The sequence below is a fragment of the Bolinopsis microptera genome, chromosome 12 (assembly GCF_026151205.1).
Source record: "Bolinopsis microptera isolate Bmic1 chromosome 12, MBARI_Bmic_1.0, whole genome shotgun sequence".
Classification (NCBI taxonomy): domain Eukaryota; kingdom Metazoa; phylum Ctenophora; class Tentaculata; order Lobata; family Bolinopsidae; genus Bolinopsis; species Bolinopsis microptera.
This window is the reverse complement of record NC_087083.1, coordinates 7,989,796-8,004,575: the sequence shown is the minus strand read 5'-3', so window position 1 is coordinate 8,004,575 and position 14,780 is coordinate 7,989,796. Positions and strand designations below refer to the sequence as shown.

Sequence of the window (14,780 nt, the reverse complement as noted above, 5' to 3'; positions counted from 1 at the left end):
AGAGGTCAGTGGTCACGTTCAAATATTACGTAATCGGCCAGGGCGGCAGGGCGCAATTTTTGACCACACAAGGTCTTTCATTAGGTCATTCCACACCAAAATCATCTAGGTACCCAATTTGCATCACCAGTCCTAGTCCCACAGGAAGAAATTACTAAATTGCCCTCAGGCGTAAATTTGGGGTCTTTGTATTTCGGCTTCTGAAGGACTGAAAGACTTGAATTTATCTTAAAGTAACCACAATAGCATTGTATTATTATAATTTTGTATTATAGAAAGCTTGTAACACTTGTAACTCCTTCTTGTTACCCCCCTATGAAGGTCCCGAATTATTTTCTGAACGAAAGCTCAAAAATAACCGAGAAATCGACTTTCTTATTAACTCATTTTGATGACTGCGTCTGACCTAAAATTGCACAAAAAATCGATTTAACTTAATCCCTCAAAATTGATCTTTTATAGTTAATACGAGCAACAAGCAACATAAATTTTGATCCTTCGGTTCTACTCATGACCTAGGGCCTAGGGAGTTAAGCAGAAACCGAAAGAACGAGGCAATCTTCACCTTAACTGATCGAACAGGTACTAACACACTAACAAATATAATTCAGTTGTTACTACCTGGTTACCTGGTTACCTGGTTACCTGGTTACCTGGTTACCTGGTTACCTGGTTACCTGGTTACCTGGTTACCTGGTTACCTGGTAACCTGGTTACCTGGTTACCTGGTTACCTGGTTACCTGGTTACCTGGTTACCTGGTTACCTGGTTACCTGGTTACCTGGTTACCTGGTTACCTGGTTACCTGGTTACCTGGTTACCTGGTTACCTGGTTACCTGGTTACCTGGTTACCTGGTTACCTGGTTACCTGGTTACCTGGTTACCTGGTTACCTGGTTACCTGGTTACCTGGTTACCTGGTTACCTGGTTACCTGGTTACCTGGTTACCTGGTTACCTGGTTACCTGGTTACCTGGTTACCTGGTTACCTGGTTACCTGGTTACCTGGTTACCTGGTTACCTGGTTACCTGGTTACCTGGTTACCTGGTTACCTGGTTACCTGGTTACCTGGTTACCTGGTTACCTGGTTACCTGGTTACCTGGTTACCTGGTTACCTGGTTACCTGGTTACCTGGTTACCTGGTTACCTGGTTACCTGGTTACCTGGTTACCTGGTTACCTGGTTACCTGGTTACCTGGTTACCTGGTTACCTGGTTACCTGGTTACCTGGTTACCTGGTTACCTGGTAACACTAACACTATACATAAACTTACTTTTAATGTAAACTCTTGTCGCACTTTTCATATTTTTCCCTTAAAAAGGAAATTTTACAAAAGCCGTGTTACTACCGTCTTCTGAAACCTGGATAATTCAATATAGTATGTATATATAGGTAATATAATTACCTGCAACAAAAGACGTCCTCATTTATCTCACCTCAAAATTGAAGCTTAAATATTGTTAAAGTGTGAAACTTCCTAGTTACATTTAATTCCTCTTTCAAAGTTTATCACCAAAACGAATTAAATTTTTATTATCGTGTTTACACTTCCATAACAATTAAATTATCTTTCGCGGATGAGTTTAACAATATCAATTTGAAAGGGAAATGACTAGTTAATAACGTTATTATGTTTTACTTGATCCAGTTTGAAAAACAGGTACCTCCGGTAATTATCACTAATGTCTATATATTCTGCCATTCCAGTTTGAATCAGCCATTTAGAATTCATCAACTTTCTCATTTCTATCTCTGTAACTATTCGAGTGTTGATTTGTCGTGACCCAGCCACCATCATTAGTACTTTAGTATAGGAACATTATATTATATATATTTAGCAAATAATAAATATCGATCTTAAATTATTTGTTATTTAGTAAGATAGTTGAAAGTATTTGTCAGAGCTAATTAACAATTAAATCACCCCACTTTAACAACTGCTCACTGTAGCTATTTCTTAATTTTCACGATTCACTTATCGCTATGACAACTAAAAACTCTTTACTAACGTATTTGCTAATATAGTTGTTGATTATATTCAAATTTCCATCAAATTATATTATGATATTCCACACTAATCAGTTAATTTAAGCTATGGGTAAGTCTATTCTTATTACGCTGAGCATACTTCTGGCAACAGCAGTCAACTCAGGAGAAACAAACTCAGGTAAATAGTTGTCATGTATATTTGCAGTACATAGATAATATCGTGACTCCCCAAAAATATGCTATTTCAGTCAGATGCACACAAAAAATAGTTTTTGAATACATTGAATTAAACCAGGCTAAATTTATCAGTTTCAGTCATTGTGAGCAATTGAAATCCTAAATATTTAATTTTCAGATTGGAACCCCATCTTTAACGCAACATCTGAAATATTCAGCATTAACGGTACAGATCCCATAGAGTTCCAACTAAACTTTACACAGCACAAAGTGGTGGAGAGTAGCCTGTATCTATCAGCCAGTGTGCATTTACACGACGCTAATGGGAACCAGATAGGAGAGACCAACTTCATTTTCTACGGTGGAAACAGGGAGGGACAAGTCTCTATTCGAGGATCTCCACGTTTCTACTTCGATGGACCCTGGTCTGGAATCAGAAGCTGCCAAACCTGGCCGGGGACCGATCTGAGTGACCTAGGAGGATTTGACTTTGTAATGACAATATCAGTTGGTTCCCCGGATATGTTCCAGTTTGAGAGGGGTACTGGAGAGAGGATTACAGTTGATATGGGGAGTTGTGACACCTACCCGGAGTGGAAGGAGGTTGTTGGAGAAGCTGTCAGTGCTGAAATATCTCTCTATACCTGGCAGGAAGACCTCGAGGATTACTTTACTACTCAGTTCACAGTCGTGTAGTACTAGAAGTAGAAGTAGAACTAGAAGTAGATACTGTTTTAACGGACCCTTATGATATATGCAGTGAATTTGTTTTCCATGGACTGGTTTTCTAATAATAATAATTCAATTAAATGTAGAACATTTAGAGTGCAGATTCAGCTTGTTCAATAAAAAGCAGTTTTGATTTGGGGGGATGGGGCTTGGGTTCCACCTTCAATAATCTATGTAATTTGCTTTTGAGATAAGTTCATTAATCATTACTTAATCTAGCAAAATAAATTCATTGCCAAAATAGCCATTGCAAACAAAAATAAACAACAGTCAATGCCGAGACTGAAATTTCTGATCAATCATAACTTCTGTTCCGGCTGTCCGGCGTAATCAACTTCGTGATTCGTGGTATATCATTTTTCTAAAATCTCCCAATAAAAGGAACTACTATACTGAAAAAACTAAAAACGACCCAAAAGTCCACGACTCTCCCCGACAGCCTCACAGCACCAGAATTATCAGACTCATTTTTTCCTTTTCACCCTTTTGAAAAAAGGCAATAGTGAAAGGTTACGAATGGACGTTTTTGCAGAAAAACGTGGATTTTGGAGATTGCAGTAGGTTTTTTTTTACCTCGTGCTTTTTTTTTTGGAAAACGAAATTAGATATATACAGAATAGTATTACAGGTTATATATTATGAAAATCATCATTGCAAAAATAAAACCCAGTCCATGGCAGGGACAAAAGGATTTCGCGGCATGTACGAAACTGCGAAATTTCCCATTCTCCGCGACAAATCGCGATTTTTTACGTTTTCCGCGACAGATCGCGAAATTTCCCATTCTCCGCGACAAATCGCGATTTTTTCAGTCCTCCGCGAAAAATCGCGCATTTTCCTTTAAATCTGAAGACCAAATTTGTGCATTTTCCTTTAAATCTGAGGACCAAGTTTTCGTAAAATCTGCGGGCCAAATGTCACGTTTTCTACAAGTATTAAGTATAATATGAAACTAATCACATTTACAGCCTTCCGTGAGTTCCGATTGTAGGTACATTCTCGATACGTACCTCTTAAGGCGGAGCTTCCGAGCTTCCGGAGCTCGTATTGCGATGGGAAGGCCTGCCTTCCGATATCGCATTACAAGGGGAGCCCTCGAGTCCAAAATCGTGTATCGAAGCGTATGTGACCTTTGAAAACCGAAAAAAAATATTTTCGGCTCATAATGATCAGGGTAGCATGAAACATGAACAAAAGTAGTTTCCAGAAAAACTTTGAAAAATGTTGACTTAGAAAATTTTCTGTCCGAGTCATTCTCGATACGTACCTCTGAAGGCGGAGCTCCCGCTTCTGAGCTCGTATTGTGAAGGGGAGGCCTGCCTTCCGAGATCGCATTACAAGGGGAGCCCTCGAGTCCTAAATCGTGTATCGAAGGGTATGTGTGAACTTTGAAAACCGAAAAAATATTTTCGGCTCAAAATGATCAGGGTAGCATGAAACATGAACAAAAGTAGTTTCCAGAAAAACTTTGAAAAATTTTGACTTAGAAAATTTTCTGTCCGAGTCATTCTCGATACGTACCTCTGAAGGCGGAGCTCCCGCTTCCGAGCTCGTATTGCGAAGGGGAGGCCTGCCTTCCGAGATCGCATTACAAGGGGAGCCCTCGAGTCCAAAATCGTGTATCGAAGGGTATGTGTGACCTTTGAAAACCGAAAAAATATTTTCGGCTCATAATGATCAGGGTAGCATGAAACATGAACAAAAGTAGTTTCCAGAAAAACTTTGAAAATTTTTGACTTAGAAAATTTTCTGTCCGAGTCATTCTCGATACGTACCTCTGAAGGCGGAGCTCCCGCTTCCGAGCTCGTATTGCGAAGGGGAGGTCTGCCTTCCGAGATCGTATATGGAAGTTGACCAGTAGACATATAAAACTTGACCAGACGACATAAAGTTGACCAGTAGACATATAAAACTTGACCAGACGACATAAAGTTGACCAAACGACATATAAAACTTGACCAAACGACATAAAGTTGACCAGACGACATAAAGTTGACCAGACGACATAAAGTTGACCAGACGACATAAAGTTGACCAGTAGACATAAAAAACTTGACCAAACGACATAAAGTTGACCAGAAGACCTACAATGGATTAAGAAATCGAACAGTATGTTAAATCAGTGTTGTTATTGAATCGTCACTTGTCAGATATTTCGTCATCGTTATTCGCTTGGTATTGTATTCGCTTGTTATAATGGACCGCTTTGTCAAACGGCCTGCCGACAAACCGGCTGGACCTTCGTCTACCAAACGCTCGAAACAGGCTAAACAGGGCAATGTAACAGCTTCCACGAGAGTGGCTGAATTTGGCAAACCATCGTTTTATGCTGACAATGGGAAGCTATTTTGTAAAGCATGTAATCTCGTCGTAGACCACATAAGGAACAATCATGGGATTCCCTCGGGATGTGGTTAGAACTTCTAGAAGGTTCGTGCAGGAGGCCGGGGTAAGGATGTCGTCCAGGTTGATGTAAGCTTCAAGGGGTAGAGGTTGGATACTAGATGGGGATAGACTAGGTAGGGATATGGGAATTGGGTTGAAAAGTTCGTAGTATTCCATTGCTATAGTAGTGAAGTGTAGATGGTCGTTCATGATGATGTCTCCTGTCGTCTGTTGAAAGTTATATAGTATCGATAACGAGATATAATATGTCATACAGTGCGTATGATATTGCAACATTTGAGATCATGTCAAAAGTTATGGCAGCTCTTGTTGTTATGGACCCCCATCAGCCTGTATCAGATCATATGATGAGATCACATCCTCATGGGACATGAGCCGATCAAATAGAATAGTCAAAGAATATGTGAACTCTAACTAAGCACTGTAAATACATTATTTTTTGCCGCGAATTCGCCGCGATTTTTCGATTTTTTGCCGCGAATATGCCGCGATTTTCGAAATTCCCGCCGCGAATTAGCCGCGAATTAGCCTAGTTTGGCTTGTCGCGGTGCCGCGATTTTTGGCCAAAATAACCGCGAAATCCTTTTGTCCCTGGTCCATGGGACTGAAAAAATTAGTTGACTTTCGATTCGAAAGAGTTAAATTCTAAATCATCCATGTTAGATAATTCGTAAGTTTTGTTTGAGGTATTTCTTGATCCTCTAATACACAATAAAATTAATTTCCTAATTAAAAATGATAATTTACACCGATAATAATTTATAATATCGTTGTAATTCTGCTTCTTCTTATAAGCAAGTTTGTTGCAAAGCAGTTTCTCAAATGTCCTGGCTTGAGGTCCCATGCCACCCGTTACTGAATATATTAATGGAGCGAATGACCCGTGCTCTACATTAAGTATTCTCTCGTTGTAGCATCGTGTTTTCTGTCTCTCGGCGTTCTCCATTGTCTTCTTTGTCGAATGTTGAAGGTAGGAATTAGAATTAGGATTAATTACCTTAACATCGAAAAAAGCCACTTGGCCCGGCCTATAGAAACCACGAGCTCTAATATCGGGTCTTGCCTGGTCACCCGTTAGTGTCGAGGACCTCTTGAACTGCTCTCCTTCTAGTTCTTGAAGCTGAGGTTCAACTTCCACGTCCGAGCAAACAGTGTTCAGCAAGCCAGCTAAAAAATCCCTAATTTCATTGTGTCTGATAATGATGTAGGCACCAAGATGGCAATTTAGCGAATGGTTCACATCAAACGTTTTTCCGCATGGACATTGTGATGGCAAACGATCCAGATCTAAGTTGTACCGCAATCTGATAGAATCCCTGAATTCAGATTTATTTAGAACGAAACCATGTTTTCTAAGTGGTAAACATGAGAGCCAATTTGAGCTCCCTGGTTTGCTAATCTGCTCCAAAACCCTTGCGGTCTTCTTATCTACCTTTTTAAGTATCTCCTCTTGTTGTTCTTTATATTCCAAAACACGCTGTTTTAGCATGTCTTGGAGCTCTTCTGTCGATTCCGTGTCAGTTGCAGCAAGAGATTTGCCTTTCATGGAATTGACCAGATTGCAGTAGGTGGGTCTGAGTATGTCGTGTTCCTTCCGTCCGTTACCAAGCAACGAAAAAGTTGCGCTCGCGCGAGGATTGCTTGCGGAGATGTGATGTATAGATAGCCTGTGATCTATGAATGCGCGGCGCGACTGTGTTTTAATGTATACAATGTAATGTATAGTATTTTGTAATAAGCCCAACTTGAACGTGGCACGCGTAGTGTACTGATGTTTCAATATTATTATTACAAGGTGAGCTGATTAGAGTTTATATTACTAGTTATAGTGAAATGGAAATCTAGCGTCCGCCAAAACGAAACAACGGGCGCAATTCTTGTTAGCTCTCTCCATTATCCCCCTGTTACAATGATCATCTTTACACGTCTCCACGGTACACGCCTGGATGTAGTAATTATACGGACACGCCTCCTCCCGCGTTGTATTATCCAAACACCTCAACTTGAAGGTAACCAGGTAACCAGGTAACCAGGTAACCAGGTAACCAGGTAACCAGGTAACCAGGTAACCAGGTAACCAGGTAACCAGGTAACCAGGTAACCAGGTAACCAGGTAACCAGGTAACCAGGTAACCAGGTAACCAGGTAACCAGGTAACCAGGTAACCAGGTAACCAGGTAACCAGGTAACCAGGTAACCAGGTAACCAGGTAACCAGGTAACCAGGTAACCAGGTAACCAGGTAACCAGGTAACCAGGTAACCAGGTAACCAGGTAACCAGGTAACCAGGTAACCAGGTAACCAGGTAACCAGGTAACCAGGTAACCAGGTAACCAGGTAACCAGGTAACCAGGTAACCAGGTAACCAGGTAACCAGGTAACCAGGTAACCAGGTAACCAGGTAACCAGGTAACCAGGTAACCAGGTAACCAGGTAACCAGGTAACCAGGTAACCAGGTAACCAGGTAACCAGGTAACCAGGTAACCAGGTAACCAGGTAACCAGGTAACCAGGTAACCAGGTAACCAGGTAACCAGGTAACCAGGTAACCAGGTAACCAGGTAACCAGGTAACCAGGTAACCAGGTAACCAGAGAACTGCTTGTTCGCTCCTACCATCTATGATTGGCAGGTATGTGTAATACCCGGATCGGTACATTGTTTATTAGTTATTAGTTTATTAGTTATTGGTTATTAATCGCATTATTGTTTGTGATGAAAGGTTTTGATGATTCTGTGTATTGCGACAAAGGTATACATTATAATATATATATATATTATAAGTAACAAAGTGTTAGTGTTATATATTATAGAGTTATAGTATTATGGGAATGTAGATTTATGGTAAAATCTTAAAAAGTTTTTACTACAGCTCTCATACAGTGCTCATTCGTAAAGACAAAGAAAACACATTTTGTAAGTTTTTGAGCAAAAGAATTCAATCAAAAATAACCAATCAAAACATGTGATGTACAAGAAATTAAAAACGTGTAAATTTAATCAATTAAAGTGTGGTTAGTTTAAATCGGCTCCACGAAAAGGTGCGTAATAAATAAGGAATAGAATATTAAAAAGATGTTATGTTCAGTTATTTCACGAGCCAATTTCAACTGGGAATACTTTAATCAACTCAGCCCCTTTTTTAAAAAGTGCACTTAAAATTACAGTTAAAAAATTTAATCAACTCAGCTCCTTTCAAAGTGCTTTTAAAGTTACATTTCAAAACAAAAAGATTAGGACGCCGATGGCATATCGGTTGCCAGGGTAAGCACTAAGCAATATCCATGTTATCGTAAATTGGACGAACTGTTCTGAATCTGGTAATACTAACGATATGGTAGATTTGGTGTCAGAGAACATATCTGTTATTGGATAACAGGGAATAACGGAGTCGGCACCAGATAACGTCGAAGATAACAGTTTCTACGGTAATCTCTCCAGTATAACAACTAGTGGCAGACAGAGGTAATTCGACCATTACGGTTCATTTTCGTAGCTGCGACTACCTGAAATGATTAAATTCAATTATTAATCAATCATGAAATAAAAAAGATTTCGATCGAACCAACATTTTGGAATGGTGTTTTATTCGAAAGGTACCGATTCTATACCAACTTTCGGCAACCATACAAAGCATTTTATTGACTCTTTTTGTAAAAAGGTCCAAATAAACATTTGTATGATACCAAGGGAGACCCAGGATTAACTTCAGGTTAACTTAATTTTCCGATTTAAAATAACAACTCTACTTCCTCTCAGATGAGATGTTTCAGATGATATTATAATTACAATCCCCAGGTAACTAGATACCTGAATTAACCTGATTAATAATCAATTAATTAATTGTTAATTAATTAACTAACCTGATTTTGATGGCAGCTGACTGTAACGAACTCCGTTTCGTCGAACACGAAGTCTAAACACTTATTAGGGATGTTGCGATCATCTGATACTTCAACAAGGTGCAGAGATAGCAGGTACTTCTGTCCTTTCTTTATCTCGATCTGAAGGGTAGTGTTGGTTGATACTTAACGAACCATTGTAGTTTGAGATGATGAATATAATATCAAAGCGATTAGAATTAGGACAGCAGAAACTTATACATTAGACTTTATTGACGATAGCATTTGACAGAGGTAGAAAGAACTCAAAAGATTTGTCAATGTTTTAATCATGTATTTGAAAGATTCAGCTTTCACAATAAAATTCACCTTTTGATTGTTATAATAGAAAAAAATAATTTACCATGTTTCCTTCCTGCTGACCAGTAGTGAATTTGGGAGTTTTGAAAGAAATCGGCTTTCGCATCCAGCCTGACCCTGTTTAAGACATTTTGTCAAACCGTTATTTAAACTAATACATTTTTAAGAATTGATACTAGTGATAGATTTTTAACAAGATATAAGTTAAATACAACATTCATTGTATTCTTAACACAGTATGAGGGTAATTTATTTTGAAGGTTTATCACTTGACAAACAGCATTATTGAGCTCATATTAATACATAATTATGTAAGAAAAGGTTTCAAAAAATGCGAGTAACCTTGGAGAGGAGTTTCAGGGTGATAATAGATTCTTTTGTTGCTCTCTGTCTCTGCGGGTCCAGATACTATCCAACTAATAACAATTAGATAATTAATTAAATTATTAATTTATTTATTAATTAAGTTAAACAGGAATTGTAAGGGCTTCAGTGAAATATTTGTTCGATGCTTCGTTCATTATTTTAGGTTAGTAAGAAATTAATTTAATAATTTAATCAATTTAGTTACAAACAGTTGATACCTGGTGGTTTGGTAGTTGAAAGTGAATTTGTTTTGGTCTGTTGGCCGTGCTTCAATGAAAACGTGGTAAAACTTGGTGGGCGATAGTCCTGATAGTCTCACGTTGAAGTTCGGGAACATGCGCCTAGGTTGGAGATAAGAATTATAAAATTCGATTATTTATCATTTATAATTATATTATTTTTATTAATTATAGTGATAATTAGATTAAACCTGATCAAACATTTTATAATTAGAATTATTCAGTGCCATTAAATTTACTTCCTCGTAAACGAAAGCATTAATATAATTCTGTGAAAATAGTAACCATGACAATAATCTTTGGAAAGATAACTTAAATAAGTACCTGCCCTGAGGGCCGACTACCATTTCATTCTGGAACTGTTTGAGCTGGGTCCATAGTTCAGCACCTTCCAGTACCGCTGTTACTTCATCTTGTATTCGATGTAAATCCTGCAGCACAAGTAAGCAATTAACAAATTAATAATTAACAAGAAACGTAATTAATTTCATTATTTTATTTGATATAATTTGGTCGGCTAAAACAGTGGCACGCTAAAATGTTTTTAAGAACAAACAGACAGACCTACAGACAGACAGACAGAATGGAGTGATGGATGGACGGACAGACAAACAAACCTCCATGCCATGATAAGATGGGTGACTCTGACAAATCCACTTCTGGGTAGCGACCTCAACGTACACGTGACTACAAATGTTCATAGACGGGGAACCGTCTAATGAACTAAAAACAACCATAGCTTACCCTGCTTTATAAAGTGATGAATTAAGTAATTATAAATTATGAAATTATAAATTAAAAAGAAATTTACAATTTAACACAATATGGTCGAATCAAAACTGACGCGTTTTAAAAGAAAATTAAAAAATATGAAACTAAGCTGTAAACACATATATTTTAATATTTTGAACTAATATATCATATATATAACAAATAATCTGAGGAAGCAATGTGCCAATGTAACAGAGTTAGTATATTTGATGTTGCCATGCATGCAGCCTGAGGTGACGATTATAGCAGCCTAGTTTTGATGCCTACTAATGTGATAGTAAAATCAAAAAATTCACTTCGAAATGTAAATTATTTTAATGTGATTATTTAACTAAGCTTCCTCCCACTAGTATTAGTACTTTAGTAAAGTTTTAAATTTATTCAATACATGCAGTGGGGTCATGATCAAACGAATTTAAAAGAAATAACTGATTTGTGAATAAAATTGATACAAGCTAACATTTATGTATAGATAATGATAAGATAAGCTCGTTATTTCTTATCTCATTCATACTTTAATAAAAACGGTTTTATATTCGACCATTGCTTGTTACACGTTGCAAACCCTGCATGTGCACTGTGCACTCGAGGCGTGCACGCATACCGATTACCAGTCGGCTGCTGCAGTCGGGGCTCGCCGGAGCGCGACAAGTAAAATGCAAAGTGTGTCGAGATGTATCAAAAGAATCCATTTCCGTAATAATCTGATTATCATTAATATGTACACGTTTTGTAATCCACCATTTTTTGTATCGTATTCGTACGTGATTCATGCTTATCAGCTATCGCACATATCAATATCATTCACTAAAATATGTTTAAACGTTACTTAAATTTTTAGAACTGAATTCAAATGTGGCCAATAATATTGCGCTGCAAACTTTTAAAAAAATGTTCTGGATGCTCAGTACTTTTTAAACGGGTGTTAATGTATTACCCGCATTATCATTATATTTATTTGAAATATAAACCAACATTGATGAGTTGCGAATTGAAGCAACAAGGCGCGCGCGTTTTATAATAGGTTATAAACCAATTTGAATTAGAACGTTTACTGTAATTTTAACCGTTAATAATTACGGTTAAAATTAAAGTAACGGCGTTATGATCATATCATTATCAGCTAAAGATTAAACGAATTCATTTAAGCTTAAACAAATCAGTTTAATATTTGACTGTTATAATTTCGATAAATCATTACGTATTAAAATAAAATGATGAAAGTTTGTTCGAAAAGAAATCGTGATGTCAAATTCTATTTAATATTACCCCTCCGATCCTAATCGAGAGAACGTGAAACAATATTAAATTCCCGGCATAAGGGCAAATCACTCATTGAAACTTCAAACTCGGTATGACGGTATTTATTCTCGCTGCGGCCACGATGAAATTAAACATACGCTGCAAGTTGCAGCGTCAAGCTTATCGCGAAGAGCGCGCGCGAGGCCGGAGGCGGCCGGCCGCGGCCGGAGTGAACGCTTCGCGTGCACATAATAGGTATACAACGTGTAGCAATTAAATAATAATTATATAATTATAATGTGCTTCCTAAAGCTTTTCTTACGAACATAACGAAGATTCACTCCGCTTTTTTATAATAAATTATTAAAATTAAATATTGTTTTACCTGGGGACCTCAGGCTATCATGTTCATTAACGAATAGAGATTTGGCGGAATGACAGGCTGAGTGCGGCCCAGTAAATATTGATAAGCAAGATGACAACATAAATGTAGTTCAAAGTTTATCTTTTTACAAATAGTAATATTCTACATGCTGCGATCGTAACACATAACACTAACAGTAAACGTTGGAATATAGCCTATAAGTATAATAAATAATTACACCTCAATTATATGTCTATATGACTATATGTATCGTTTGACTGATAAATGACTTTAAGGCGGACTTTGGATGAATTTTTATTCTTAAAGTATTTTCGTTTCGTTTCCTCATTCATCCTTTTTTTCAATTACGTATTCTGATTCAACTTCAAGTTGTTCCCCAAAATAATCAAACGTATTCTGGTTCAAGCCATTCCCCGAAATAATCATTCCTAGCTGATTCGGCGATAATTGATAACTAGCCAAATCACTTGATTACGCATAAGCCACAGCTTTAATTTTAAAACAATAATCGTGTTTTCTCACGGGGCCGGGAGGATAGTTAAATGTCTAGCTAAAACTTTCGTTTCAAATAATTGCGCTTTGTATCATGCAACAATATCGTGTTAAATTGGTATTTTACTGTTGTTGGTATTTTACTGTTGTTTATGCTTTCATGGTACTGTAAGTAATACGTTTAACATAATATCACAAGAAGAATAATTTTAATTCTGTTTATAATTATAAACTCGAAATAAGCATAAAAACGGGATCATGACCACAATAATTTTAACCGCCAAAATTCAAATTTTCGCAGTATATAAGTCAAGTAACAGGTTTATGAGTCAAGTAAGTAACTAACAGGTGCGGGATTTCTTCTGACTCAACTTGCAATTTGATCTGCCGGAATATTGTAAGATTTATTAGTCCCATAACACTTTTCGTCCTTTCACACTTAAGCTCTAAGAGTTAAAACGAATATATGAGTCTATATTATGATTTTATAGTTCTAAAAATCCAAAACTAGGTTTGGTATTTCTGATTGATGTTTATTTCTCCTTAAATTTTTGCACGCGATATTTATTTTTTTTATTACCCCCTTTTGCTGATACTTATCCCATTTATTTGTATTTTATAAAACTATCCAAATAGTCCACAAGTCAAGTCCTTAAGTCTCGAGACTGAACGATTAGACAAATTTGACTTGAATTACCTGTGTATTAAAGTATCAAAGAGGTGTTGTGCTGTTGACAAGTGTTGTAAAGTGCCAACGTGTTTCATGATGTTTATTCTCCATCTTTCCAGAACAATCTGCAGTGTATAATAACAGATACCAAATACTCGTACATCCTTTCCTGAGGATATGAAACTACAAACCTTCTGGTGCCGTCAACACAATGATATCTGACAGGCTTCACTAGCTTCACTAGCTTCACTAGAGCACAAGCTGCTGAACTTGAGAAAGTTAACAATCCAGACTAGTGACACTTTACACTCGACTATATAGCTCTAGACTATAACTAAGGTGTTTGATGTGTTTGACAAGCGTTATTAGAAGGAGGGGAGAGAGAGTCTCTACCAATGTGGTAAAATTGTGGAAATGTCACAATTAGGTACACAGCTTGTTCAGCTGATTGAAGGTTGATTTAACTTATCAGTTACGCCGTATGTACTGCAGTGAAAAGATATGGCACTCCACTGTACGACTATTTTAGTGGCCAATCTTAGTTTTAAGCTGTTTATACCAATTGTTGATAATCAACTATTTGACGAAGACGACCGTAAGGGGCAACCAAGGGACCCACTTAATCAACCTCTTGAAGCAAATTTGTGAAACCATCTAGAACTATTTTGTGTTATTTGTGATACGTTTCTCTAGTTTAAGTTGGCAGAAAAAATAACTCTGACGGAGTATTTGATCGTAACAATGTTAGTAAGAATGCGGGGCACCTGCATAAACAAACTGTGAACCAATGCTTTTTGAATAGAATTGAATTACTACACTGTAAGTGTAAGACTATAGATCTCTCCAAAAGGAATGTTACATTCTCGGCTCCCTGCACTTCAACCTTCTCTCCAAACTTACCTACAATAAAATTGAATAATTTTATTGCTTGTTCGCTGTAGCCCAACCAGTTTCTCTCTTCTGCATCACGTGACTGACTTGATGCAATCCGTAAAGAGGGACCACTGGATAGCTAAACAAGTGATGCACCCACATACCAGCCAATCAGGACGCTGTATGTCCGTCACGTGACACGCGCCGACCACTCGGGACGTCGTACTTTCTCATGCG

The 14,780-nt window shown here is 37.6% G+C and overlaps 2 protein-coding genes across 3 annotated transcripts in view; one reads left to right on the top strand and one right to left on the bottom strand.

The window, feature by feature from the left end:
• LOC134824607 (neuroblast differentiation-associated protein AHNAK-like) overlaps positions 1-14,780 on the top strand; it is a 92,494-nt gene that overhangs the window by 24,930 nt on the left and 52,784 nt on the right. The gene's annotated exons all lie outside the window — the stretch shown is intronic.
• LOC134823976 (T-box transcription factor mls-1-like) lies at positions 8,218-10,860 on the bottom strand. The gene is made up of 7 exons (XM_063835574.1): positions 10,728-10,860; positions 10,435-10,541; positions 10,090-10,212; positions 9,848-9,921; positions 9,549-9,622; positions 9,167-9,307; positions 8,218-8,809 (listed from the first exon to the last, which is right to left on the bottom strand). The coding sequence occupies exons 1-7, from the start codon at positions 10,845-10,847 to the stop codon at positions 8,753-8,755; spliced, it is 696 nt and encodes a 231-aa protein (XP_063691644.1). The 5' UTR covers positions 10,848-10,860; the 3' UTR covers positions 8,218-8,752.